General features: G+C 38.2%; 1 protein-coding gene across 8 annotated transcripts in view; it reads right to left on the bottom strand.

Annotated features, from left to right (window-relative positions):
• Positions 1–2087: 2087 nt before the first annotated feature.
• Positions 2088–25930, bottom strand: part of LOC306763051 (LIM and calponin homology domains-containing protein 1-like) — a 95226-nt gene continuing 71383 nt past the window's right edge. For 2 of the 8 annotated variants that reach the window (XM_079249720.1, XM_079249725.1), the window contains 19 exons: positions 23812–24141; positions 20169–20295; positions 19789–19946; positions 18244–18724; positions 16647–16952; positions 16084–16189; positions 15827–15927; positions 15640–15736; positions 14979–15053; positions 13687–13715; positions 12546–12659; positions 9726–9818; positions 9334–9498; positions 7648–7742; positions 7110–7271; positions 6533–6628; positions 6077–6185; positions 4659–4761; positions 2088–4054 (listed from right to left, as the gene is read on the bottom strand). In XM_079249720.1, the coding sequence (XP_079105846.1) occupies positions 4029–4054; positions 4659–4761; positions 6077–6185; positions 6533–6628; positions 7110–7271; positions 7648–7742; positions 9334–9498; positions 9726–9818; positions 12546–12659; positions 13687–13715; positions 14979–15053; positions 15640–15736; positions 15827–15927; positions 16084–16189; positions 16647–16952; positions 18244–18724; positions 19789–19946; positions 20169–20295; positions 23812–24141 (2773 nt within the window). In that variant the 3' untranslated portion in view covers positions 2088–4028. The remainder of the gene's footprint in view (positions 4055–4658; positions 4762–6076; positions 6186–6532; positions 6629–7109; positions 7272–7647; positions 7743–9333; positions 9499–9725; positions 9819–12545; positions 12660–13686; positions 13716–14978; positions 15054–15639; positions 15737–15826; positions 15928–16083; positions 16190–16646; positions 16953–18243; positions 18725–19788; positions 19947–20168; positions 20296–23811; positions 24142–25930) is intronic. The other 6 variants (XM_079249726.1, XM_079249727.1, XM_079249722.1 and 3 more) reach the window with 5 other exon arrangements.

The following is a 25930-nucleotide window of genomic DNA, read 5'->3' as shown; positions in this document are numbered from 1 at the left end:
AGACTGCAAAGCAATTTCCCCAGACAGACTTGAAGACAATAAGAAGCAGTTAGGGAAAAGACGAATGCGGTTATTTTACTTTCACGCCTTGCACCATTTATCGTGGTCTCAGCATTCCTGTAAAAAAAAAAAATCCATCTTTGACAAGTCTCTGTCACAATAACAAGGGTGTTTTTCTTGAAACAAGTACAAGCTTATTGACATTTCCACTTTCTTCCACAATAAAGAAGGAAGTAGAAGAGGTGATTTTTCAACTCACATTTAAATGCATAACTTAGATATATGACAAAACAATTCACATCAAACCTGTTTTAAGAGAAAGAACTGATCTGTTAAATTACTTGCTGAGGTGTTTTTTTTGTCCAGATTATGTGCATATTCAAACGTCGGCGCACTGGAAACGAGTTCAGTGCCATCTGTGGAGCAAAATAGCCTCGTTTTGTCACTTTAAATCAATTTAATCAGCTGTTTTATTTGGTACAGAGACGTTTACTGTTCACGACTGAGGATGTTCTTCCACAAATCCACAGTCAGAAACAACTAATAACCAACATGCGGACGCATTTAGGTTTTCTTTTCACTGTAGACACGAAAGTGGCCTGTAACAGCTGTATGTTTGTTCTGTTTGTTTCTAGGGCTGCTGAGAGTTTAGTTTCTTTAAATTAACAATACACACTTATTTCCTTGAGAAAAAAGGCACAAATTACTGCAAAGTTCACTTCCCGCAGGAAATATGTATGTTTTGTGTGTCTTTCTACGGCAGTGTTTTGTGGATCAAATTGTATAGTGTTAAATACGTATTATTGTCTCCTATAGTTGAACCATAGGCCATATTCCCTCGTAGATTCAATCATAAAAGTCTTTTTGATGTTTTACTAAATTCCCTTGGAAGAATTTATTTTGGGCAAAAACAAAACAAAACAAAAAAAAAAAAAAAAAAAAGAAAAGAAGAGGGAATGGATGCAAACATTGTATTTATTTCTATATAATTTGCATGTTGTCTCTTTGTCTGATTTTACAATGATTTCCTTCCCATTTTGTGAGCATTATGTAACATGTTTTGTCCAGGATCTGAAAGTAATTTATATGTAGGTAATGAATGCTTATATTTAAGAAGGAAATATTTCTACATGTGCACATAGTTTTCCAGGTGTACCATTGAAATGATTGTTGATGATAAAAAAAAAAAAGAAAAAAAAATCCACCCTGCTTTTGTAGCGTTTTCTTTAAACGAGAACCAAACAAAGAGAAAATGGATTCCTCTTGTATTTTAAGTATTTACATAATCTCCAACAAGGCAGCAAAAAATTGCAAATATAGTTCCACCTGGTATGAGGAGGTCAGATTTCAGCACCAAGGACAGCTCCACTACTTTCTGTTTATATCTTCAATATTTGATTGTGGTTATTTCTAACAGACAAAAATAATAGCCTTTGGGCAATCTACTGCACAAAAAGAAAAAATATCTAGAGATTAAACAACAAATACTGTATTCCAACAAGGAAAAAAGTTAAAATAATTAAGATCTTACATTAGGTTTTGCAACAAAAACGTAAAATTCTTACACCAGAGTTTTTGCACAGTTGCATCTGAAGTGTTTTACATGAATAACAAATGGTGTATATATGAAACTACATGGGGAGCTTTATGCAAATCTTCCCATCTTTGCATGTTCTTCCAGAATTTCAGCATTATCTCATTCAAGTCAAACTAAAAATACTATACATGTTAAATATGTTTAATTACTCCAAATTAAATGGAACGTTTAAGAATTTTAAGAGTGCAGAGACGATATTCTTACTTGTTTTGTTTCAGTTGAACCAATTCTAATAATCTGGGATTACGCAGTATCAGTACCTGAAGTGAGCACAAACCCTTTTTTTTCTTCATCAAAATTGTGTATGACTGTACATTTCCTGCTTTGCACATCTGCAGTTCTTTCATGGATTAATTTGGTTTTTGTTTCCTTCTGCTGTTTAATAGAAGAAAAAAACTTTAGTTGAAAACAGCCTTTCATGGCAGAAAGAAGGATAAATACTGCAGTTTAATTTATAACATTTTATTTATAAACATACAGTATGCGATAATAAATGCCATTGCATTAAAACATCAAATGATTCTATAAACCAGATAGTGTTCAGGTGGATATTACAATAAATACAGTACGGACGCAAAAAAAAAGATTTTCATTTCCCAACTCTTCTGTAAAAACAGTCTGAATATAGAGCTCCGTCTCAAAGATCCCGCTATAAGAGACTCAGCTGAGAATACTTGTCAACTAAATGAGAATTAAAAATAAAATACACAATCTGAACAGAAGCTTAAAAATACTGTAGATCACGGAGATGACCCTGGAGAAGAAGCCTGGCTATAGGATGCAATTCAGTAGGAGGAAACGGAGGCTGAAATTTGCTCTCACACGGCAAATAATTTGGTTTTAGGCTTATACGTGCATTTTTTTTTCCAACATCCACAAAACGGAATTGAGCTTTTCTCATACAAGTTTAAAAAACAGAAGCAAGTGACTTAAAATGTGCAGCTGGCAGCTCATATAACTTCAGTTTCCATCTGACCAAACGCAACTGCTGCTGGTATGGTTTCATATTACCTCTGCTCTTAAACTAGACGTGACCTGTAATAGTGATTTTCTGTGGACATTTCAAGTGTATAAATGAATTGTGAAGCAAAAGAAAAACAAAACATAATAATAATCTTAATTAAAAGCATACAGAAGTTTATATTACAGTAGAATGAAACATTCAAAATAAAATCCATGTTTCCCCTGCAATTCACCGTGTAATTTTATTTTCTAAAGGACAACAAATGTAGTACTTTCATATTTATTTTTCTCTCATCACTATAAATCACAGAGGAATCACAGGGGGGATGTGAAATTAAGTTTTTTGTGAAAATAAACAGTACTTGTAATGTGAAGTAAAGCGTCGTGTGACTGTGGGCTGCTGCATGCAGTTCAAGAGTTTAAATTTGGACAAATTCGCCTCTGCAAAAAAAAAGAAAAGAAAAAAAAAGGAAAATACAGGGAAAAATAAAACGTCACACAGTCGGTGTTTTCTTTCCTGCATCACCTTGCTTTCCTAAGGCACATTAAAGTCTTTACTTTCCCAATGACAGACTGAACGCGGAACAACCTGCTGTGATCCAAAAGCACAAAAATGGCTCCAAGGTTGTGTTATTGCCCAATTGAAAAGTTAACATCTACACTACGTCTTCAAATTAGAAGCTAACCTTATTCTGTACATTTAAAGAGAAAGATATAAGGTCACTGTGTGGGGGAAGGGATAAAAATATATACTTAATGTATACTGTATTTCTGTCTAAGAAGTGACCTTTATTGCACTTTTTAGTTAATCAGTTTTAGTTCATTATTTGAATTATAAATTGATGAACCACACGTTATTCTCAAATCTGATCAATTACTGTCATCAAAAATCTAGTCTGAGCTGCCTGATCACATTCAGTTTTCTGTCCTCCTTTGGCGTCTCATCGCTCCAAGTGAAATCTTTCCTAAATGACAAAACAAAATGTTATATGTTGAGTTCCAGCTGCCTGGAACTGAAAGGTCAATATTCACATCATCTCTGCGTAGAATAGAAAAAATCTGGATCTATGTTGCTTTCTGTTGATGTGTTGATTCTCACATTACAAACTGATCAACACATACCTGTGTGGCACCTGCAAATGTTACCGTTTTCTTTTCAACATGGCGTTGTGTGAGAAAAAGCTCCGTCCTGCTGCATGATGAAACGTAGTTTGTGGTTGCATGAGGACCAATGAAATTCTGATTTCACTCACGTGTCGGATGACATAAACACAGAGAACATACGTCTTTATTTAATGTTTAACTGTCCCCCAGATCTCCATTTGGCCCATGTGATGAATCTTCAGTGGTTATTGAGCTGCAGAGGAAGCAGAGATCCCAACACGCTGCGGAGGACATGATTTGCAGATAATCGAGTTAAAACGGGGATGGGATTTCTTCCCTAAACCTTGTGCTTTTCAGTTGAGCATCACAACGTAGTTGGCTGTCCGGCCGCTGGATAGAAAAGAGAAAGAAAGAGAAAGAAACGCACAACTTTAACAAGCCACAACTGTTTTACTGGGATTTTTTCATTTAAAAACTTGCAGATCCCATGAAGGCTTCTTAATTTTGAGACTTGGGAATCTTTTGATAAAGGCTCTGATTTGATTTTAAAGTTCATTCAATCCCAAAGTGATGATGGCTGCTGAGATCATATTAAAACAGATGTTGAAGCACAAACATTTCCAGCCAAATGGAAAGCAAATGTCCCCCCACCCAAATAAAAAGTAATGCAGCCTGTTTCTCTTCTTATGGCTGCTTCACTCTCCGAAGCATCCTTGAGGAAAATGCTTATAAAAAATACACTTTTATTTACTGATTATTAACAATATAGCAATAATTAGCAAGAAATGCCCGTCTGATTTTATATTAATAAAAAAAAAACCACGCAATTCTACTGAGATAAAGTGACAAGAAGGTTTATGTATTTCTGATTGTTAAATACTAATAAAGGTGATAAGAGGAAGAGGAACACAGTCATGTTTTTGATGGCAGGATGGAAATACTGCCTCAGCAACAACAAGGCTTGAAAGGGAGGAGAAGGACATGGGAGACTCACAGCGGGAGCGGATATAGCACTGATGGCAGTTAAGGAGGCCATTTCTGATCCGGACGTCCGTCCCCGTGGTTGTATCGCCTAACTGTCCCTTACACACCCCACACTGAAGAGAGGGACAGGAAGAAAGAAAAAAACAGGCAAGATGATGCTGAATTGTGTGTTATTCTGTATTTCTTTCAATTCCTGGAACAAGAAAGAAAAAAACATTTAAAGTTTCTGACTTGCAAGCCTTAAAAATGGCCTCAGAATCATTTATCTGAGCATGTACAGCTTGTATGATTGTTCATAAATATGAATATCTTTCAACATAGATGCTTCACATCTGTGATGATTGACACGTTTGATTGTACGTGTTAGATAATACATACAAATATTTCATATTTCCAGTAGTTCTAACCACAAGCATCAGGTAGATGTTAAGAACAGAGCGATTAAAGACGTTCTGTTTCAGGACTATAATTAGATGGAGGGAAAACCTTTTTGTGTTTCACTGTTTGTATGTAGAGTTAAAAAAAAAAGAGACAGGTGAGATAAAGTTACCGTTTCCTGAAATGATTATAAATCTTTAGATCGCGGCAAGTGGAATAAAAACTTTCCAAAATGAGTTAACACATTTATAGAGCTGCCAACCCAAAATGTCAGTCAAGTTAAAAAACAAAGAAACAATAAAACACACATTTGGTCTGCATCTGAAGTCAGTGCTGACAGAACAGTAGAGGTCCTGCTTTCCACCACAAGTAAATTATTCCTGCAAACTGTTTCAGTTTGCAGATACAGGAATACAAAAAAGATATCAATCCAATTTCCATGTTTTCATTTAAAAAAAGGACAAACAAAAAAGGTTCAGAAGGAACAAGGGAAGTTATTTGCAGCTCCAGCATTATTGGTATGGAGCGATCAGCTAACTTTTCTCAAACTCAAGATCTTTAAGAAATAACATTTTATCTTTGTTGTAAAGATGGGATACATAAGGGCTCTTCTCAACAAGCTAATCATTTTACACTTCCAATACATGAAAAATTATTTTCATTATAAATTAAATAATGAATAGATCCCATGAAGTGTTAATTCATGGGATCTATTCATGGGATAGATTCATGGGATCTATTCATTAATCCATGGAAACCCTGTTTCCATGGATTAATGAACGGCTGCAGGAGTCCTGAGTGTTTTTCCACACATTCATTTTAAAGGCCAGAGCAGCAGGCAGATATGTTAGTTTGAAGCGGTCTGGAGTCAGGACATATACTGACGGCTATTTTAAGTTGTGCATTTAGAAAAATAAAATATCTTCCGTCTCTTCAGACACTGAAGGTCATTTAGCATGTACACTTTGGCTGTAATAAAACCAAGGATGAGCTGCAGCCTTTAATGGCAAAGGGGACTTTTAGAGAAAGGGTCCTCTCTTCTTCACCAACCTTAAAGCAGTGGATGTGAAAGTAGAGACTGAGGGTTTCAATGATCATGGCAGCTCCTTTCCCCAGTGGCTGGCCACAGCTGGAGCACAGCTTCTTCCCACTGACAGACCTATAGGAGGAGAAGACGAGAAGGAAAATGCAGTCGTACTTTGACTTTAATCGATTACCAGAGACTGTGTTTCTGCTCTCTGCAAACCTGATGGAGATTGTTACTCAACACAGATTCTTTTTGTCTCAACTGGATTGTCCCTTTGATTTTTGACTAATAAATAATCCTGAACTTCTCCTTCACTCCACCTGCCTTTTCATTGTATTGAAATTCCAGACAGGTTGTGCTGGTCCCTGCTGCAGTGGAGCATTTTATGAGATGGGTGGAGAAATGTGGGCAGCAAAGCAGAAAAATGACAATGCAGAAATGAGCTGCGCCCTCACAGCGGGCTTTTTGTGATGCAGTACCTGTTGGGTGTTGGAGGCAGCGTGTCTGGTGCTGATGGACATGATGTGGGGAGCTTTGATGAGCTACGGCCCAAGTTATTATCAATGGGGCCACTCCTGGAAATGGACAGCAACATGCAACATGATGATGGCTCATAGATACAGAGACATTATTGGCTGCCAGAGTCACACACCGACCAATCACAACAAGCAACAGTTAGATCTGCTCAGTGATGTCTTGGCATATACAAATAGACTTCATCCTTTTAAAAAACAGTGTTAGAAATGACTAAATAATTGGACTGACAATACTGAGAGCATTTTTTCTGATGTTCAGTGTTATTTAATGTGAAACCAGGCTATATGATAATAATGGCACAAAACGCCACCTTCGGGTCAAACATTCTATCTTACAAAGATCCATTTAAGAAAAAAATGTGAGGATTTATTCTGTCTATTTGTCATAAAAATTAAATGTTTAAAAAGTCAGAGTAAAGCAAAGTCTTGTGCCAAAGATGTTTACAGATAAATATTTCCTTAACAAATTTCCTAATGAAGATTGATCTTGCAGTTTGACAACGTCTTGTTTCTCACGCACCTTCGCTCTCCTGCAGGCCGACTGGGCCGGTTGCTGTCTGCTCTGGGCTCCTGTTGTTTCTTGACTGGAGTTGAAGGTTTGGCTGGCGTAGAAGGAAGCTTCTGGCCGTTTTGAATGTTGTGACCAAGTTTCTCTGCCGGACTGCTACTCTGACTAATCAAGCTGATAATTGCAAGAAGAGAAAAATGTTAACATTTGTTTGACATATTGTTTGAATAACAAAATACAACCAGGAGTAAGACATAAATCTAAACAAACTGTGAAAAGTTTATCTGTAGCAGGAGCGCAGAAAATTCCCTTATCACATGACGGCAGATCCTCTGTGACTTTCTGGAATTTTTACCGACAAATATCAACTTAAATCAAATCCTCCAGCTTGTCTGCATGCTGTGTTGTTTCTCATGAGGCTCACATATAGGAGCAAATTAAAAACCGTCTTGTTAGAGGCAAAGATGTTTGAGTCTTATTTTAAGTAATTGTAGATTCAGAAAATCTGCTCAACTGCAGTATTTTTTGTTGTAAAGAACGGTTCACCAACCTTTTGCCTGTTTTCATGCTGTCGTCAGCAGTGCTGATGTCACTGGTTCTGTCATTTTCTCTTCGCTGCCACTCCACGCTCTCTGTGCTCCCTCTCTGTGTCAGCAATAAAAAAAAAAGCAAATTGTTAGTTAAACAGCTCATGTGATTTTTAATAATAATCTGGTACGTCAGTATGTTTCTACCTTTCTGTTGTTATACTTAAAGCATTGTCTATGTCAAAAACGGGAGTTAAAAAATGCTTTTGTGCTGTTATAAGCTCCATTGGTTTTACATTCATTACTTAGAACACATCAGTGAGCAAAACTGAGTCACATGTTACATCATGGACGATATATTGGGTCACAGGATCATTTACAAAGTTCTACATATGAGCAACGTCCAAAATGTTTATTTGAGTAGTTCTTGTAAAGCCAACAGTACTATTATTTCCACAGCGCCGTCTTCATGGTTGTAACACTGTTTAGGTAATAGATTAACCACCTTTCCTTTGCAGTGTCTGTTATTTTGTCTGATTATTTTGATTAATCCAGATAATCTCTCAGCAAATCATGTCTGGACAAGTTTAGATGGTAATGCATGTAAGGTGAAAGATGAATTCCTGATGAGCTGGATGCTAATTTTCTCATAGCGTCAGATATTTTAGATGACTATCCTGCTGTGTGACTGCTGCTACAACCTCTTTTTCCAAAGCAACCCATGGAAATGGAACATCCTCATTTATGTAATATAGATATATAAACTATATAAAACAATCTTGAAAAACTGCATAAAAGTCAAAAAAGCAAAATTCAAAAGTAAAAACTAGCTGAGTTGCAACAGCAGGAGTCTCATCTGTGTGCTGATGCCAAGAAAGCAGCTGCATGGAAAAAAAAGTGGAGGAATTACTGTGCAAGAAGACAACCTATGGACATATTAAACCAAAAGGTTGATAAAAAAAAAAAAAAAAAAATCTGTTACTGTGATGATTGGATTCTGTGTTTTACTTCCCAGTTGCAGCATTCTGGGATTTAGCAGATCTTGCACTAGTTTGGACATGCATACATGAAATGTCGTCAAGGTCTTAAGAAAGTTTATTAAATGCAAAGTACAACTGTCTGTAAGTCATCCTATTCCTGCAGATACGGTCTCCTACTACCCCTGTGCTCAGTTCTCCAGTGTATCTAAATTAGCTCTATAAATCCATTGCATATGGTACTTTTGATGTAGGCATGAGTTGTTACACTGATCAGATTCAGTAACAGACATCATAAATTAATCAAACCTGTCAAAGCCAGAAGAGCAATTTAACAGATCCACATGTCTGGCTGAAAACTTGAACTAAAAAAGAGTGCTATGTTGTTAAACCTCAGAGGTAAATCACATGTCTGTAGTAAAAAAAAAAAACATGTTATTTACATAATAATAATAATAATAATAATAATAACAAAAACAACAACAACAACAACAACAACAACAATAATAATAATAATAATAATAATAATAATAATAATAATAATAATAATAATAATAATAATAATAAAAAATAATGTCAGTTGACAAATTGATGACATATTGGAAGGGTAGCACAGAAAGAGGAGTGAGATCACTATGAATCTTTGTTACTGAGCTGATGACAGCACTGTAATTTTGCAGGGGGTAGAGACATAATGCCAGGGAAGCTGTCTATGACCGATGAACTACTCACAGACTGCCTCTCCAGCAGTTCCTGTTTGCGTTCCCAGTCAGCAAGTGAACGGACGATTGTGTCCTGAGCCTCAGAGGTGGAGGAGAGCTCCCCTCGGCTTGGGGAGGGCAGGGCCGAGGACCGAGGCGTCAGAGGCATCACGGTTTCCTCCAGTATCTTACGCTCCTGTTGTTAAGGAAGTGAGCCAGAAATCACACAGCTGTGTTATAATCTGGAACTAAACTCAAAATGAGACTTGCTTTTAAATGTTTCTAAAATGTTTAATTGACACTCTGATCTACAGCAATGACCAATCTATAATGCATTTGTGTTTCAAAGTATCTTAAAATGCTCAAAGTAATCCATAAACAGACCATGGTGCAGAATGCATCCTCCAACATTAACATGAATACCTCCTCATGATACTTCCTCTCCTCTTCCGCCACCTCCTTCTGTGCTTTCTCCCATTCCTCCTTCAGCTTTTCTTGCTCACGCTGATACTTCTCCTGTTACCAGGGTAACAAAAACACGACATAGCACAAGGCCTCAACAAAGAGGAAGACTAAGCCACCTGCAGGTGGACATGGTAACAGGAAAATATAGATGAATCAAAAAGCTGACTTCAATTACAATTTCCTTTTAAGGGATTAAGAGAATATTTTTCATTTTTTAAAGTTTTTGTTTCATCTTGGACACGGAATTGACTAGTTCTGTTATGAAAACAAAGACTGAACATATATAAAACATGTATAAAATAATTATATGTATATTATGGAAGTTAAATTTATTTTTCTTTACCTGTTAATATGCATTAACATTTACTTTAATCTGATTTTTGTTTATTGGCAGTAAATAGCAAACAATAAAACCAAACGCAAGCAGTGCAGACAAAAGACAACAGCCAAACATGCAGATGCTGTTCAGCACAGGGGTTCCTACGCAACCGCCATCTTACACACTGATTCAAGCAGATGTTTCTGATATAGTAACAAAGCAAAATGACCACAAGCCACAAAAACACACACACACACACACACACATACAAAACAACAGCAACAAAAAAACAACAAAAACCATCCTTCTGTGTAAGAACCCTCCACATGAAGGCACGTTTTAAAGATTAAAGAATTAGAGAAGACATCTAAACAGCTAACAGAGTGAGACTGACACACAGAGAAACAGAAACAACCAGGGAGGCAGGTAACAAGGACACTGATGCACCAAACATTCATCCATTACAGCGTATCTCATCTCAGACACTCCTGAAACAAAACCGAAAAGAAGTGGAGTCGGTGCTATTTCAAGTTTTATCTAAGCTAGTCAAACAGATGGGTACAGTCAGCCATAGACAACACTGCATGGCTTGGGGGGGGGGGGGGGGGGGGGTGCGGCTTGGGCACCAGCAAGAACAGCAGCAGCCTTGAACAAGTCTCCGCCCTTCATATGCACATGAGATGGAGAGGGGAACCAAACAGAGGCTCTTTCACTGCTCAAGACTGCCATCTAGTGGTCAAAGTGTGCATAGAGTTCATCTCCATGCAAAATAAACACATAAAATGGGAAGCTGGCTTTGGAAATAGCAGTGGAATGTGGTTAGTCTTTCTGTGAACAGGGAAGATGGCTATGCAAAGGCATATTTTAGTTAATCTTTAAGATTATGTAGGTAGCAAGTACCCCAGCTCAGAACACAGAAAAACTGTAAAAACTATATACTGGATCTAACTTTAACCTGTTTTAAATATTGCAACATTCAGGTAGTTTGACTAAACAGTGAAAAGTTCCTAATAAACAAAGCTTTAATGTTTACCGGACAAAAATAAATAAATAACTAAATAACTAAAAATCAGGAAATTAATTCCTTGCATATTAATCAATTCAATAATAACCAGGATATAATATACTAATGCGTCTCTCATTTATCTTTGTTTAAAAAGTCAAAAGAACAGTGGTCAACAGGTGCAAACCCGGTTCATACAAAAACATGCTGCATATATTTTATATATATATTTGCAGTGGTTTTTTTGTATGAAACTTCAAAATCTAAAAGCTCACTCTCACAATGGATGTGCTCAGACCAAACTCTCTGCTATGCCGTGGTAGCTGAAATAAGCTGGTCTTTTCTCACTTGCATTCCCACATTGACCAGTTATTAATGATCATGTTTTGAGCATACTCTGAAAAGATCAAAATGCTGGGACAAAAAAAAAAACAAAGAAAAAAAAACAAACAGATTTACTGGGGGCTGGGCATATTCTGGCTGCACAGTCTTTAATATATATATATATATATATATATATATATTTTCTTTTGATCAGCAGCATAGCACAGGCTTTTGGTAAATTCTTAAGAGTAATATTGAAGGCACGCCATCTAGAGGTGAGACACTGTTATTGCGCTCCTTCAGAGGGTAGGACGCCTGTCCTCTCCTCAAGGTAGCAGGTATAATCTGAGAGACAGACTACAGTGGGAAGTCTGAGCAACATGAGGGCAGGGAAACAAACTAATTAAAGATACATACTATTTATTTAATGATCACATTTGGCCTTCATCTTGTACAATATTATAAAATGACCAGCTGATTTCAATTACTGAAGTCAGCGTAGCAGAAACTTTGACAATGTCTGAGCATTTCTGTTGTAAGAGTAAATATACAGCGCTTTCTTCTTAAAGTTGTTGTTTTTGCACATGAAGCATGTTTGCACATCTCAGCCACCTTACAAAAGTGATCCCTGCTGTAAATACAGAATGCAAATATTTAACACTATCTTCACCCAAATGTACCATGGATTGTCATTATGACATGTTGAACCTACTAAAAACTAATTTCAGATAACTAATAAACCTAGGTAGCACTCTTTAACAAAATAATTTATTAATATTTAATGCTTTGACTGTTTACAAATTCACTAAACAGCTTCAGAAATGGGAGAAATAGGAAAAAAACTCTAATTGTTAAACTGCAAAGCTGAACTTGTTCATTGAGTTAAGAATTGAACATAGAAAACTTTATATAAAAATGTAAGTAGAAAAAAAAAACAGAGAGAAAGAAAGATAGGGGGCACATATATCTTTCATGGTTTCATGGGTTTCTTTCCCTTGCTTCCAATCGTTGTTTTAAAAACATATTTTTGTAGCTAAAAGTCACCTTGCCCGTGCTCTGCTCTGTCCACTGAGCTCCATGATAAAACTGATCCTCATGCGCCATGCTTCATAATTCAAGGTATGCTGTGTACCTGCAGCATGCGCTCTTGCTCTCGCTGCCACCTTTCCTGACGCCTTCGCTCCTCATCCGGGTCCCAAGACCAGCGGTCTCCCCGTCTGGCCTGGGGCAACACCGGAGCTGATGCCTGACAGACCCCCAACACATTCATCCACATAAATACACATCAACATGCACAGACACACACCAAAAGTCATGCACACATTCATATTCAATCACAACCCATTTACACATAGATTGACAGCAACGTGTGCAAACATCCACCACAAAAAAAGAAGAGAAGGGAGGAGACAGAAATATTTGGTCTACCACAACAGCACTACTCCAATGCTAGCCAAAGGACTCCTACTAAGAAAGAGAAGACAGAGAAAGAAAGAGATGAGACGGAGAAACCAAAGCAGTCTCAGCCACTGACAACAGCATCCTCCTATGGCATGCTACCTAAACAGCTCTCTGAGTCTTAAAATAAGTCAATAATAATAAACAAAGGGCCATACTGTACAGCACAACAAAACAAGTCTAATTTGAATAAATATTTAGTGAAAATATTGAAATTCTGATGACATTTAGCTTTGAAATTACATTATGAGATCATGAGTTTCAATTGTATTTAAAGTTTTCATTTTTTATGAATTTCACCCATGCAAGAGGTACAGTGGAGATGAAAACATTTTTACCCTTTTCTTACTTCACAGCACTGAAATTATCTATAGGTATTCCCTAAAGTATACAGCCGTCCAGAAAGAGCAACACACTGCTGCATAACAACACATGCGTAAATTGACAAAACTTATGCAAATCAGAAGTCTTTCCAGCTATTTTTAACCACATGCTGCAAATATGCTGAAAAATACAGCCTTCTTTACATAAAGTTATGGACCAGAGCTAAACAAAGGCCCAACATTAAAATCAGTCATCGTTTATTTGTTCATTTGTTAATTTGTTCTGCATTCTCATGTTTTACTACATCCCAGAAACACTTCTGGTGTTCTCAACATGATAAAAAGAGATTTTCTTGCATGTGTTGAGTCCATTTGCACTGTTTTTTTTTACGAAAATGGAGTGTGTTGACCTTCCTTTAATGAAAGCAGGACCACAGGCAGTCATTAGCCAGATAGGAAGTAGTAATTAGCGCTGTAAAAGATTTTACTCACATTTCCACAGTGATTCTCATCTTCATCCTCTGTAGAAAAAGGAGACATTAATCAGAAAACAACAATAAATATTAATGATGTGTGTTATCAAACTAGAGCAGCTTGATGGACACATGTTCAGGAATAAAAAGAAGACATCATATGCTGGCTTGACTACCTGAGGAATAAAAGTGCTGATGAGAGAAGTCAGGTACACACAGTGCTTTAAGTGGAACACAATAAGTGGTGGTACTCCCTTAATGGCTGTCAGTTTGTCATTCAAATATGGGACAAAAATATGGGTGATACTTACATGCAGATCTAGAGTAGTAGTACTACTGTCATTACTCAACTCTGCTGCAGTTTGTAACATGACAGCCGCCATAGTTTTTTTTCTCCACCTTTCCTCTCATTTACAGCACGTCCACGTTCAGCGTGAAGTTGTTGGCTACAGCAAGCACTGTGCGTCCAAACCGGTCTTAACAATACATTTCTTTTGAGGCGAGTTTTCTTTTATTTTTAAAAAAAATTTAAATCAACAAATATAAGTTGTAATATGTGGTGAGGTCGTAGGAGGGTGTACTGATTGCTAAAGAAAGCCGGTAAAAGTCCCGGTGTGCACTATACGCTTTAAAAAATAGTCCCGGTATGCAAAGGGACAGAATTTAAAAGTGCTGGTACTGCTGCATACCGGCCCACTTAAAGCACTGGGTACACATAACTAAAGACAACTAAAAACAATAGATTAAATGAATTAAATGAAGACTTAGTCAATCAGTTAATCAAGAACAAGTTGATCTTTCTTCCTTCTTAGCATCATGTTTGGACAGATTTGACTTTTGACACTTCAAAAGTGGTCAAAATGCAAAAGATGATGTAATGGAAGCTTCCAATCATTTGTAGCTTTTGGTGGAAACCTCAGTAATATTAAGAGAACTGAGGCAAGCATGAAGCAAAAGTTAACCATGGGATAAATGGGATAAATGTCAAAAGTGACCAATACTCTAATATATGGCAGAGCATTACAACCAACGTGATAACATGAAAATGGTATAGCTGACAATTACAAGACACACGATCAGATGAACAAAAAACAACGCTGCACTTGTGTTTCTGTGCAAAGTTGCATCACAGATGAAAAACTTCGAACCACATTTCAAACAATGAGAAAACAGCTTTCATCAGCCACAAAATGTTGAGCATGAAGGAGAAACCGAATATGGGATGTGATCTAGCCCTTTGGGAGACATCAGGGAACCTCTGTGTCAGATCTCGAGGGTGGACACATGTTCTCCACGACTGTAGAGGTTTACCTGGCGGAGCGAAGAAATCCCAGCGTAACTTAGGGTTGCAGGTTGCCTGCGGAGACCTGACAGTGATTTCAAACTCTACGGCGAAATGAAAAAGTGTGTAGGCAGAAGGAAAAACAGGGAATGTGGGAAGGAAGGGAAAGAGAGAGGGAAACAATGAGGGATAGGAGAAATGTCAAAAACAGGAGCTGGAGTGGACACCCTAATTATTAGATATCAAACTGGGGCAGGTTTTCACACCATTTCTCCTTGGTGTAAGGCAGATGACTGGACGAAGGAATAATCCAAACTTCAAAATGTTAGCCTGCTTTCAAAACCCCCCGCCTAAAAATGTTTTTTTTTTCATTATCTGGTTGAATCTCGGTCATTACTGGCCCCAAAGCTTCCTGCGCTTGATCTAAATCTGGAAGGAGAGTTGTAATTGTCCATTAAGAATTATTATCACTTTAGGAGATATGAAAAATGATTCAAGGCTCTGTGTGCAATGAAAGAGGCTCAGAATGATCAGGTATTTTAATCCCCATGGCAAAATAGATTAGTGCTATGTTGGAAGGGAAAAAGAAACAAGCCAGCCAAAGAGATATGCTCATCAACTCATAAAACCATGACATGTATGAAAAAGAAGCTGCTTGCTCAGCGTGTGGACATGAAGATCTGTATTCACCTGCTGTTTTTTCCATTGAAGAGAGATATTCACATGTGACTGGTGTTGTCGAACTCTCTGTTTTCTGTGGCAATTCCTGCGAACAGGAAACGCTAACCTGTAGGGGGATTATGAGATTATATATTGGAGGGATTGCCGTCATTTTGAAATGATACGGCGGGTTTTAATATTTTTTTTTTACACTCACCATGGACGTTATTGGCTGATTTTGCTCTGTGTTGACCTCTGGCTGAAGACTGGAGAAGCTTTCACAGAATGGTTCAGTCTTTTCTTCATCATGTTTGGCTTCTGAAAAAAAAAAAGTAAAATGTTAAAATGTCCTGAACATTGATTCTGAACCTTTTTTCAATATTTTAAAGACAAAAAAAAAATCATAAATTGAAAAAAAGGATGCAACTTCTGCAAAAGCCACAAGGTGTCAGTATAGCAGTGTGCTGCTCAGACCTGCAGGTGGCGTCTGCTGAGCTGCAGTATTGGACTTTCCTGCCTCTACAGCAGGATCTATCTGGCCTGCAGTCTGCCCAAAGCTTTCCTCTTGTTTCTGCAGCTCCTGGAAAGGCCAAAGACAGGTTGTTTCTGAATGACAGACAATATCAGCACATCTACAGTCATTTGCTGAAAGTAGGACTGTAAGAAAAATAAGTAAGAAAAAGTAAATGTAAATATTCAGCCCGATGAGTCAATAATGAGTAAATTGCCAAAAAATACTTTAAACACATGTTGCAATAAAAAAAAAGGCAGTCACACATAAAACAACAACAAGGAATACCCAGACATGTGGTCCATGATCCAAAGTAAATAATTTGGAGATTTCTGCAGCAGTGTTTTAAGATTCAAAGCACTATATCTAACTTATGTAATAAGTTACATGAAATAAACTAAATCATCAAATCATCCTTTTCACTCCACCAGGCAAATCTATGTAACTTCATCAAACACAATTTAAAAAAGTTTTTGCTCCATAACATTTAAAAGTTTAAAAAGCCATAAAAGAGCCTAAATCTGACCGCTGGGAGTGAGGTGGGCCGGATGGGGAGCGACGAATGCTCAGCGACATTCACGTCTTGGACATCCCCAGTAGCTGCCTCAGCGCTGCCTTGTGTCACATTGCCAGCTGTTGACTCCAGGCTTTCTTTCTCAGTGGAGGGGTGCAGACTCTGAGTGGGTGAAACTGATGATGAAGGAGCATCCATACAGCTGGTTTTGGAAGGGGACGCCTGGAAATGAAGAGGGGATTCGCTTCCTTCAGCATCAGGCTTGGTAGGAATGGCATCATTTTCAACATCGCCATTTAGTCGGAACAAACCATCAGCCTAAATGAGAAAAGAACATGTTAAATGTTTAGTTTCCTTATCCATGGCCTGTAGATTTCAGGAAAAGCCCTTCAAAGTAACCTGAGACATCCCAGAAAGCTGATGAATATTTAGGTTTTATTTAGTATGAATTCTTAAAGGTGCATATTTTCCTTGCAGTATTACTGGAAAAAAACCAAACATTTCCTGGATTTTCTAGCCCCACTTTGACATACTTTGGGTATTTAATGCCTGTATTTCAGAAACATTTAGTTTATATGAAGTTAATAAATAAATATCAAGTGATGCCACGTAAAAATTTAAATGAACACCTTAAACTTTGCACTTTCATTCATTCTCATTACAAGCCTCTGCACTCTGTTAAAATGTAGCTGTTCGTCTAGCTCACAACACCCTGTTGGCCTCTATGACAAAGAGGCACTAACATATGTGTGGGGAGCTCCAAGTGAGTGGTAACTTAAGACACGCTGGTAGGGTTGGGTGAATACAGACTCTTATTCTGCCCCCTCTGCCTCCACCTTCTCATCCCTCTTCCAGCAGCCTGTGTGTGGGCTCTCTTTGTCCACTGGGAACCCACTTCACATTGAGAGGCTCCTACTTGTCAGCTTCTTAAGTCAATAGGGAACAGAGGACTCCATTCAAACCCGAGCTCCACTCAGACTCCTGACAAGAAATTCCAGAAAAGAGCTTTGCTCCATTTGGTCTGATAATAACCTGTCCGTCGCTCTTCGCCACACCACAACATTGGATCTCATTTGGAATATTCCCATTTTGTCATTTTTTCCAGATGGAAGGGAAATGGATCCTGTTGAGGGCACTTTGAGCTAAATTGAAACATCCCATGCTTCTCCAGCAAAGGGAAATCTGGTGCTTTTCTACGCACCAGTGGCTCATCACCATAGCAGTTCTGTGGCATTCTAATGTAAATGCCAAGAGAGCTGTAGGGGAAATTACCCACCAGAAGGGCGACCAACACTGGAAATTAACCACAAAGGAAGTGGTCAAGGCCTCAATAGCAGCTGAACCAGTCAAATTGAAACTCTTTTTATGTGTGTAAAAATTAGTGCTTTGACCTCACCGTGCAAAGAACAGAAAGTGCAGCCCTGCTCGGATGTGGTTTAGTATGTATGTAAATGGTATTTTCTTTGACAAAATTGCATTTTAAAAGGGAAATACTCACATGACGTTATGGTGATACTGGAATTCAAAATGTCTGAGACCTCCAGTCTAAACATTTCTTTACTAGAAATCTGTCCCTCAATATGAAATGTTGGAAGTTAAATCAACTCACCTTGGTGCTCCACGTTTCAGCTCCTGCAGGTCGGGACTGGAAGTAAGGCTTGGGTGTTAGAATAGGCACAGGTTTGGGCGACAGAGCTCGGGTTGACGGTGGGTCAGATGATCGCGAGCGGATCTGAGGCCGCTGGTGTGAGGATGAGTCTTTGGGAAACTCTGTAATCTGTGCCTCTAATGTAGATGTGAACTTTGGAGCTGGGGCGGACTGTTGACGCAGATACTTCATGGGCCCCTCGGGGTCTATATCGAAAGGGTCTGGAGTTGTGGGGGAGGGTGACAGGGAGAGGGGAAAGTGCGAGCTGGGGAAGGAGGGATCAGCAGATACGCTGCGGTCCAGGAGTTTCGGCAGCTGCAGACATTCCAGCACTGCCTCACTGATAGAGAAACGCTGGGCGTAACGTTGGAGGATGGCAGACGCTTCATCGGGAGTTCTGGCATTCCTGTACGCTTGCCGCAGCTCCTCTTCACGACGTTCTCTATTTAAGAAGGGGTAAAGGGAAAAAAAAAAAAAGCATAAATAAATGTAAAGTTACTGATATGACATTGATTTACTCTATTTGACGTATGAGTGGTTGACATAATTCACTGAACCGAAATCAGCCTAGACTTTATCTATTTTTTTCTTTTTATCATTTTTTTTCATCCATACTTAATAGAACAGCCAAGAGACAAACCACAGAGACTCAGACTAAAGATGTGCTGCACATCTTCCAGTAGGTGAGCTTCTGAAATCTTTGAACACGAGACATCCAATCTTCAAACATAAATTTAATCATTTACTTGTCAATAAGATTTTAGTTTTCACAAATTTGGAACATGTGCAGTATTTATGAGCAGTAAGAGTCTAATCTGCAGTAGATTGTGGTCAGAAGTTTTGAGAATGAAAAGCTAATCTTGATGACTGAGCCAAGCTAACAGCTACTCAGACGGGGTCATGAGTCTAAATCAGCTTCATTTTCTAAATTTCATAAACCTATAAGATCTGTGTTTAGACAGTGCATTTGTCAAAATATAATTGTCAAACTTCAATAACATTAGTTACCTATACTGGGTCTATACTATCACATGATGGACTGTGGACTATTGTTCAGTTGAAAAAAATGTTGTGACAAAGATAAAAAGAAAACAAACAAAAAACAAAACAACACACATGTAGATCTAAAGTTTTAGATCTAAAAGATCTAAAACTTCTGTTTTAGATAATGAAAAACTTATTCTTCACATATATTATGAAATTCAAAACTGAAAACCTTCTGAATATTATACTTTCTAAAAATAAATTTACCGTTCTTTAAGAATTCAATTTGCTTCATTTCTGTTTTACAGATTTCCTCTCACTCCTATGAAGGAGACCAATTTCAGGTGAACCCTGGGAGACGTTGGTCACCTCTGTGTGTGCAGACAGGAATGACATTTTTCTTCAACGACGACGACCTAGTTGCCCCCCCCCCCCTGTTCTATTGCACCGCACCCACAACTTTAGCTCTTTTGGTGTGAAACTAATTAAACGTGTTCTCATTGTGTTGTGGATGTCACCCACTTGTCTTCCACTATCTCTCTGTAGGTCTTGATGCTTCGTCTCCTATGAGAAATCACATTGCCTCCAGACAATAACCGCTCCATCATTTTTCGCTCTTCCTCTTTTTTGATCAGATCCTGGGAAATACTCCTCCTTCGACTTTTCCATCGGGCCAGGTCCTGACAGGCAGAGAAAAACCAAGAAAATTTCAACTAAGGTTTGACCTAGAAGTTGAGACATCTGCAGCAGTGCTGTGGTCCCAGAATACTCCTCTAGGTTGGTAAAAGTGGGGCAGAGCAAAGCAAGCATCTGAACCAAAGTCTGTGGACACTAAAACCTCAGCACCTAACAGTAAAGCTAGAGAAGCAAATGAAACAACAGATAAATTAAGAAACACTCACATCCTGCCAGTGATTCTCCTCTTCCTTCATTCTGTTGTACTGGTTGTGCATCAGCTCATGACGCACCTGACTGTGCGGCTGCAAGATGGCCTCGTCCTCGCCACGCATATCAATCATACTCACACTCCTGAGGATGAAGGCGAGGAAGACAAGACAGAATGAAAACATGAACTGACATCATTTTCAGTGTCAGATATGATATTATTTAACAACTTCTCTGAGTTGATTCTGCTGTGTTGTTGGCATCCATCATCCATTTGCTTTTTTTATAGGGATGTCAAAGAAAAAAACAGACTCTAACCTGTTGAAATATATAAGAAAGTACTGTCTCCTTAGGTTGGTTGTCTGACAAGAAAGAAACCAAATCAGTTCTGTAAGAAAACTGAACTGACTGCAGCAAAAAACTCTGTGCCAGTATGAAACACTACCTCATGGTCACCAGAAACCATAAAGGTTTTGTTCTTTAACAAAATGAAACAGAATTTCTCCCTCCCTCTTACATCTTCTTGACTTATCCTAATTTTTTCCCCCGTTATACTCAAAGTCTCATTAGTTTAATTGGGTAAAAGCAGTTTTAGGTAAAAATGCCTGCGGTGAGCTGTGGTGGGTGCCATTAATGAGCTGTAGTGCTCATAAATGTCATATTTAAAAATTTAAATGCAAGTCATCTGTTGGTTCTTTCTGGTGCCACAAGACATGTTACATCTGCTTTTGTTTCTAAAGTTTACCATGCATTTGTTCAATTTATTTTGTGAGATAAAGACTTGGGGTGATGGCATGGTGGTTTTATTATAAGACACATCCAACTGGTAAAAGTGCAGAGAATGATCTCAGTCAGTCCACCTCACAACCACTGCTGCAGGCACCATAAATCTGAAAGGTAGCTCAAAGGAAACATATCTATATTTTCACAACAAATTCTATCCGGGGACAATTTAGAGCTGTCAATCTTAAAAATCTAGTTTTTAATATGAAGATCTGTTTGAATGTTAATATTTGTTTTGTATTGAACATGAAAAGAGAACCTTTAAAAAGAGCTCAGACAAGATCATACTGAAACAAATTCAGTTTAATATCAGCTCTGATGGGCTGCACTTTTTTAACTGAAAGCTGAATAAAAAATAAGATTTATGGCCATTACTGAGAACATTCCTGGTTTCATTCCAACCATTAAACTCTGGTAAGAATAATGGAACATTTTAGCATAAGGACGCTTACATCCTTCCTGAAGGGCGGCTCAAAGTCAACTCAAAAGTAGTGATGTTCTTGGTTCTTAGATTATAATGGTAACACTAATTATCTGAGGTAAATCTGCAGCTTATCATTGACAGGGGCACAGTGTAAAATAACCACAATGTCATGATGTTGTCTAAATAATGCACATCTGGTTGGAGCTACTTGGTCTTCTGACTGCCATGGTCACATGACTATTTAAGCTCCACAAACGGCAACAAAATGGTGTGATGTGTGTGAGGGAACACAGTGAGGTACAGTGGCAACACCATAAACCTCATTAAACATCTAAGAATCAACCGGAACACAGAAGGTGATATGATGAGGGGATCTGAGGAGGGAGGAGAGAAGAAGGCCAGGTACTGCTGGGTGAGACATCTTCACTCTGAGTCCTTTTGTGTTGCAGGCAGATACTATCCAGGCACAGGGGAAGAAAATGTGGAGCTTTTTTTTACTTAGTCTTGCTATAAACCTTTAATTTAAAATACACTACTTTTTAATGGTTGTCCAAATATATTAAGTTTTTATATGAAGCACTGATATTGAATCAGTATCACAGATGACTGATATGTAACTTGGTTTTACACATTAAAACAGAAAATGAGTAGTGAAATACACTAAACTTCCACCTTTTCATTGACTTTATGAGAAAGAAAGTTTAAGATTCAAAAGAGAATATGATGAATGAAAAGAGCAGATAACTGAGGAATTTACAGCAGGTGAGACATCACCTTACGCTTGCATCTTCATGCACAGTTTAACCACCACCCCTTGTCTAAACCAACCAAAATATTTCCAGTTGTGAGAACGCATGTGGTGCACGTCATTTCCTGATGTGTGCTGTGCACGTGGTAAACCATGACATCCTCTATCCCCAAAACACCCAATGATTTGAGTGTAATAACAAACGCAAACAGATGTTGACAGATTTTCCAACTTTTACAATGCAAATCCAGTTCTTTAAGTACATGATTTTGTTTTGTTATGCTGAGCAGAGCAGGTGCTGAAATAGACAACTTACTTTTGATCATCAGTCACACTGTCTGTGTGGCTGAATAAACAGAAGACAGAGACAGCATGAGGACAAAACACAATGACAAATGAACATGGCACTGATGGAGAAGCATTTTCTCATGCAAATAGCTTTACATGATATCTGTAGTGTTAGTGGGTAACATACAGTAAGTGTCAATGAGTTAGTTATTGACTAATTTAACCTATGTCATATGCTGCTTCTGTTTGATGCTTGTCCTTGAGGGCCACAATCCTTCTGGTTTTCAAAGTTTCCCTATGCCAATACACTTGGCTCCAATTAAAGTGTAACTGTGCAGAACTTCATCAGCTGTTAAATCATTCATTTAGAGTCTGGTGTGTTGAAGCAGGGAAACATTGAAATCCTGCAGGTGGACAACTTTGACACACTGCTGGTGTATACACAGATTTACTTGTCAGGTCTTGTGCTAAATATTAACTCAACCCAGGCACAAGAGGGCAGTCTTATCCAAAACACAACCAGGCACTGCAAAGCGAAATAAGACTCGCACAGAAAAAGCTGCATTTGGCAGGAATGCTACCATGAAGCTGATACTGAAGTTAAAAAAAAAAAAAGGCACATGCTTATTCTATTAGCACAGGAACAACATCAAAGATGTGGCTCATTTTCTGCCTGTGATCACTTGTAGGTTTGGCTTTTATCACAAAGAACCATGGAGGTTTTCACAGTCTTTTCTGTTTTTTAATACAGCGCAGCCTCTGTGATGTTGGAGGAGTGTGAAAGAGAGTGTGGCCTGTGGTTTGTGTCCCAAAAGAGGAAAATAAGACTAAATTAGGAGAAGACTCTCTAAATCAAAACCAGAAGCATTTTTTTATGATGGCTGTTAACCACACTGTATACGCTGTAGTAAAACATCTCTTTGCTTGATGTTTTTCAGAAGAAAAATAGACTTGTCATCTGTAAAAGTAAAGCCAAGGTCATTTCAGTATTTTACTGTTACATCTAGAATTATCATGGAGTGTTTAATCTTTATGTATGCGTTAAAGGAAGATTTACATTCGCTACCGCCAGGGAAATTCCCCAGTTGGCTCTCCTGAGAAAAATAATCAAAGGCCACATTCTCAAACGCTTCCTATTTTTCAGGCGTTGCAGTTGCAGACAAAAGCACAGAAATAAGAACATGATCTTTTCAGATTTTCCATGCATTGTGCGTCCAATACGGATTTTTGCGCTGGCGATTTGCATTCACGTAAAAAAAAAGGGCCATGCAATCTTCAGATAGTCACACTTGGTCTGAACAGAAACAGCGCAGTCTCAGGTAACATGCTGATAGAATATTCAGGGATCATCGCAACAGAAGATCCCAGAGTTAGAAAATTTTATCTTTCACTGAATGTATTTTAGGACGGCGCTCACGTTGATGGAAGACGGCTCTCCAACCAAGGTTTCTCTTCTTTTAAGTCATCTCTTTCTTTCAGCGCTTGTCCGTTCTGTCTGCCTCTATCAGCTGTTTCTGTAGAAGCGGTTGCCATGGCACTGGTCATGGGAAGGAAACCAGTGGGACTAAGAGTTTGTTTGGGTGACGTCAACATTCGACATGGCCGGTCATCTCTTCCCTGTGCACCTGCGACTCCTGCATCTCCCTGGTCTGTCATGCGCTGACGATTCCCAGCTGTCTTGATGGCGCTTGTCGCTACAGCCAACGAACGGTGGAAGGATTCATCTGAGCACGAGCGAGCTGGAGTACTGCAGAAAGCAAAGCACACTGAACGGTTTTGCTGCTTGTTCATCATCCCTTTATAATCTCTGAGCATTCCACTGTCGCAGTCTGAATGTGGATGTTTTTCTGGACATAAATCTAAACTTTCAAAGCAGCCTCAAAGTATAAAACCAAATTTAAATAACCAAGTCAAGATAAAAATGACTAAATGCCCTATTTTTACTTGTGATGAACAGCTATTCTGTGGGAGGGTTATTATTGGACTGTAAAGTCCCAAAAAGCAAAGTAAGGAGGGGGATATTGGCCAGCTGCCGGCAGTGAAAGTTCCTGCTCGGGGTCAGGGAAGGAAGAAGGCTTCATTTCCTTACATCCTGAGGGTGGGTCACATGTTCGTGTTCTCCGTAAGTGTGTTTGGCTGTGTGGACATGCACTGTTAACTTCTTTGTTTATGTATTTGTATTTACAAGTGTGTACAGGTTTTGGTCTGAACTTTGGAAAAATCTAATCTGATAAAAAAGTCTGAACATGATGAACGGAAGGTTTTCTTTGTTCCTGCATATTCTAGCTATAAATTAAGATTTTATTCATATTTTATCCATGCTGCATAATCAAACTTAAGCTATTTTTACATTAAAAGCTAACAAACACCCATGTGTAAGTAATTACTAGATGCCATTCTTATTTTAGTTTTGGTTTAAATAATGCGAGTCGGTCACCCAGCTGGCTTTTCAGTAAATATTTTTTAACTTAATTTAAAACAGTTATCTGGTGAGGCAGTCTTTGATTATAAACATCATTGTCACCACCCATCCAATTTTTCAGGAACAAAACTGGATCCAGTCCTCTGTGGATTCCTTTAAAGTTCTTGAAATGCTGATGGTCAGCCCATGCCATAACAACGATGCCAGAAAAAACTGGAAACCGGGGGTGTGACTCCTAATAACATTTTTAATAGGGCTGTGACAGAAATGTCAGCTTTACTGGGAAACAACACCGGATAAGACTGGGTTGTGAAATAACATAAGAGCCTTACCCTGACTTTTCTTTGAGAGTGAAATATCCTAATCACCCTGATCACATTAGAGTTTTGTGAAATGAAAAATACACAACAGCATTGTGACTTGATATCTCATATTTTTCACCATTACCTGAGATGAAATGTGAAAAGGAAATACTTTGTTCGATTCCATGAGCAAAAGGTTGTATGTTGAGGACATGTGCGTCCCTAACCAGGTTTAAATGAGCACAGAGCCTTTGGTTACTTCTAGTTATGCTGCAGTGCTGGATAAGAGCAGCAGTGGAAATTTTGATCAGATAAAAACTGTGCCAAAGAGTAAAACCATTGAACAGAAACACCAGCAGAGAAAATTAGAACCATTTTCCATCAAAGAAAAAAAAAAATCCTGTTAAAACTTTTCATGATTAAGTGTGTAAATTACTCCTACAAATAAATATGATTTTTTATACACTAAACAAAAAAGCGGGAGATTGTCAAATGTAGTTTTACAGTGTTTTGAGTGGTACGTGGCAGGGATGGTGGTGAAGCAGGAGTGTTGGTGGCACTTCATGGTGGTTATGTGCTTGAAAAGACACAACATGAAAGGAACTAACTTTTTAAACAAACAGTAATTGGGCTCAAATAAGAAACTGCTCTGCTGACTGAATTCAGGTCCAACATCAAGATAATTCCTGCCAATGCACAAACCCAAAAAAGTGCCATATTAAAACCTTATATTCTGTTTTGTGAAAAAACCCGGAGCAAAGAAACTGGATGCCTGATGATCAAACTTTCTACCAATCATGTCAACCAAAGTT

Source organism: Telmatherina bonti (assembly GCF_933228915.1).
Source record: "Telmatherina bonti genome assembly, chromosome: 12".
Lineage (NCBI taxonomy): Eukaryota > Metazoa > Chordata > Actinopteri > Atheriniformes > Telmatherinidae > Telmatherina > Telmatherina bonti.
The sequence above is the reverse complement of the archived record's forward strand: the minus strand, read 5'-3'. Positions and strand labels throughout refer to the sequence as shown.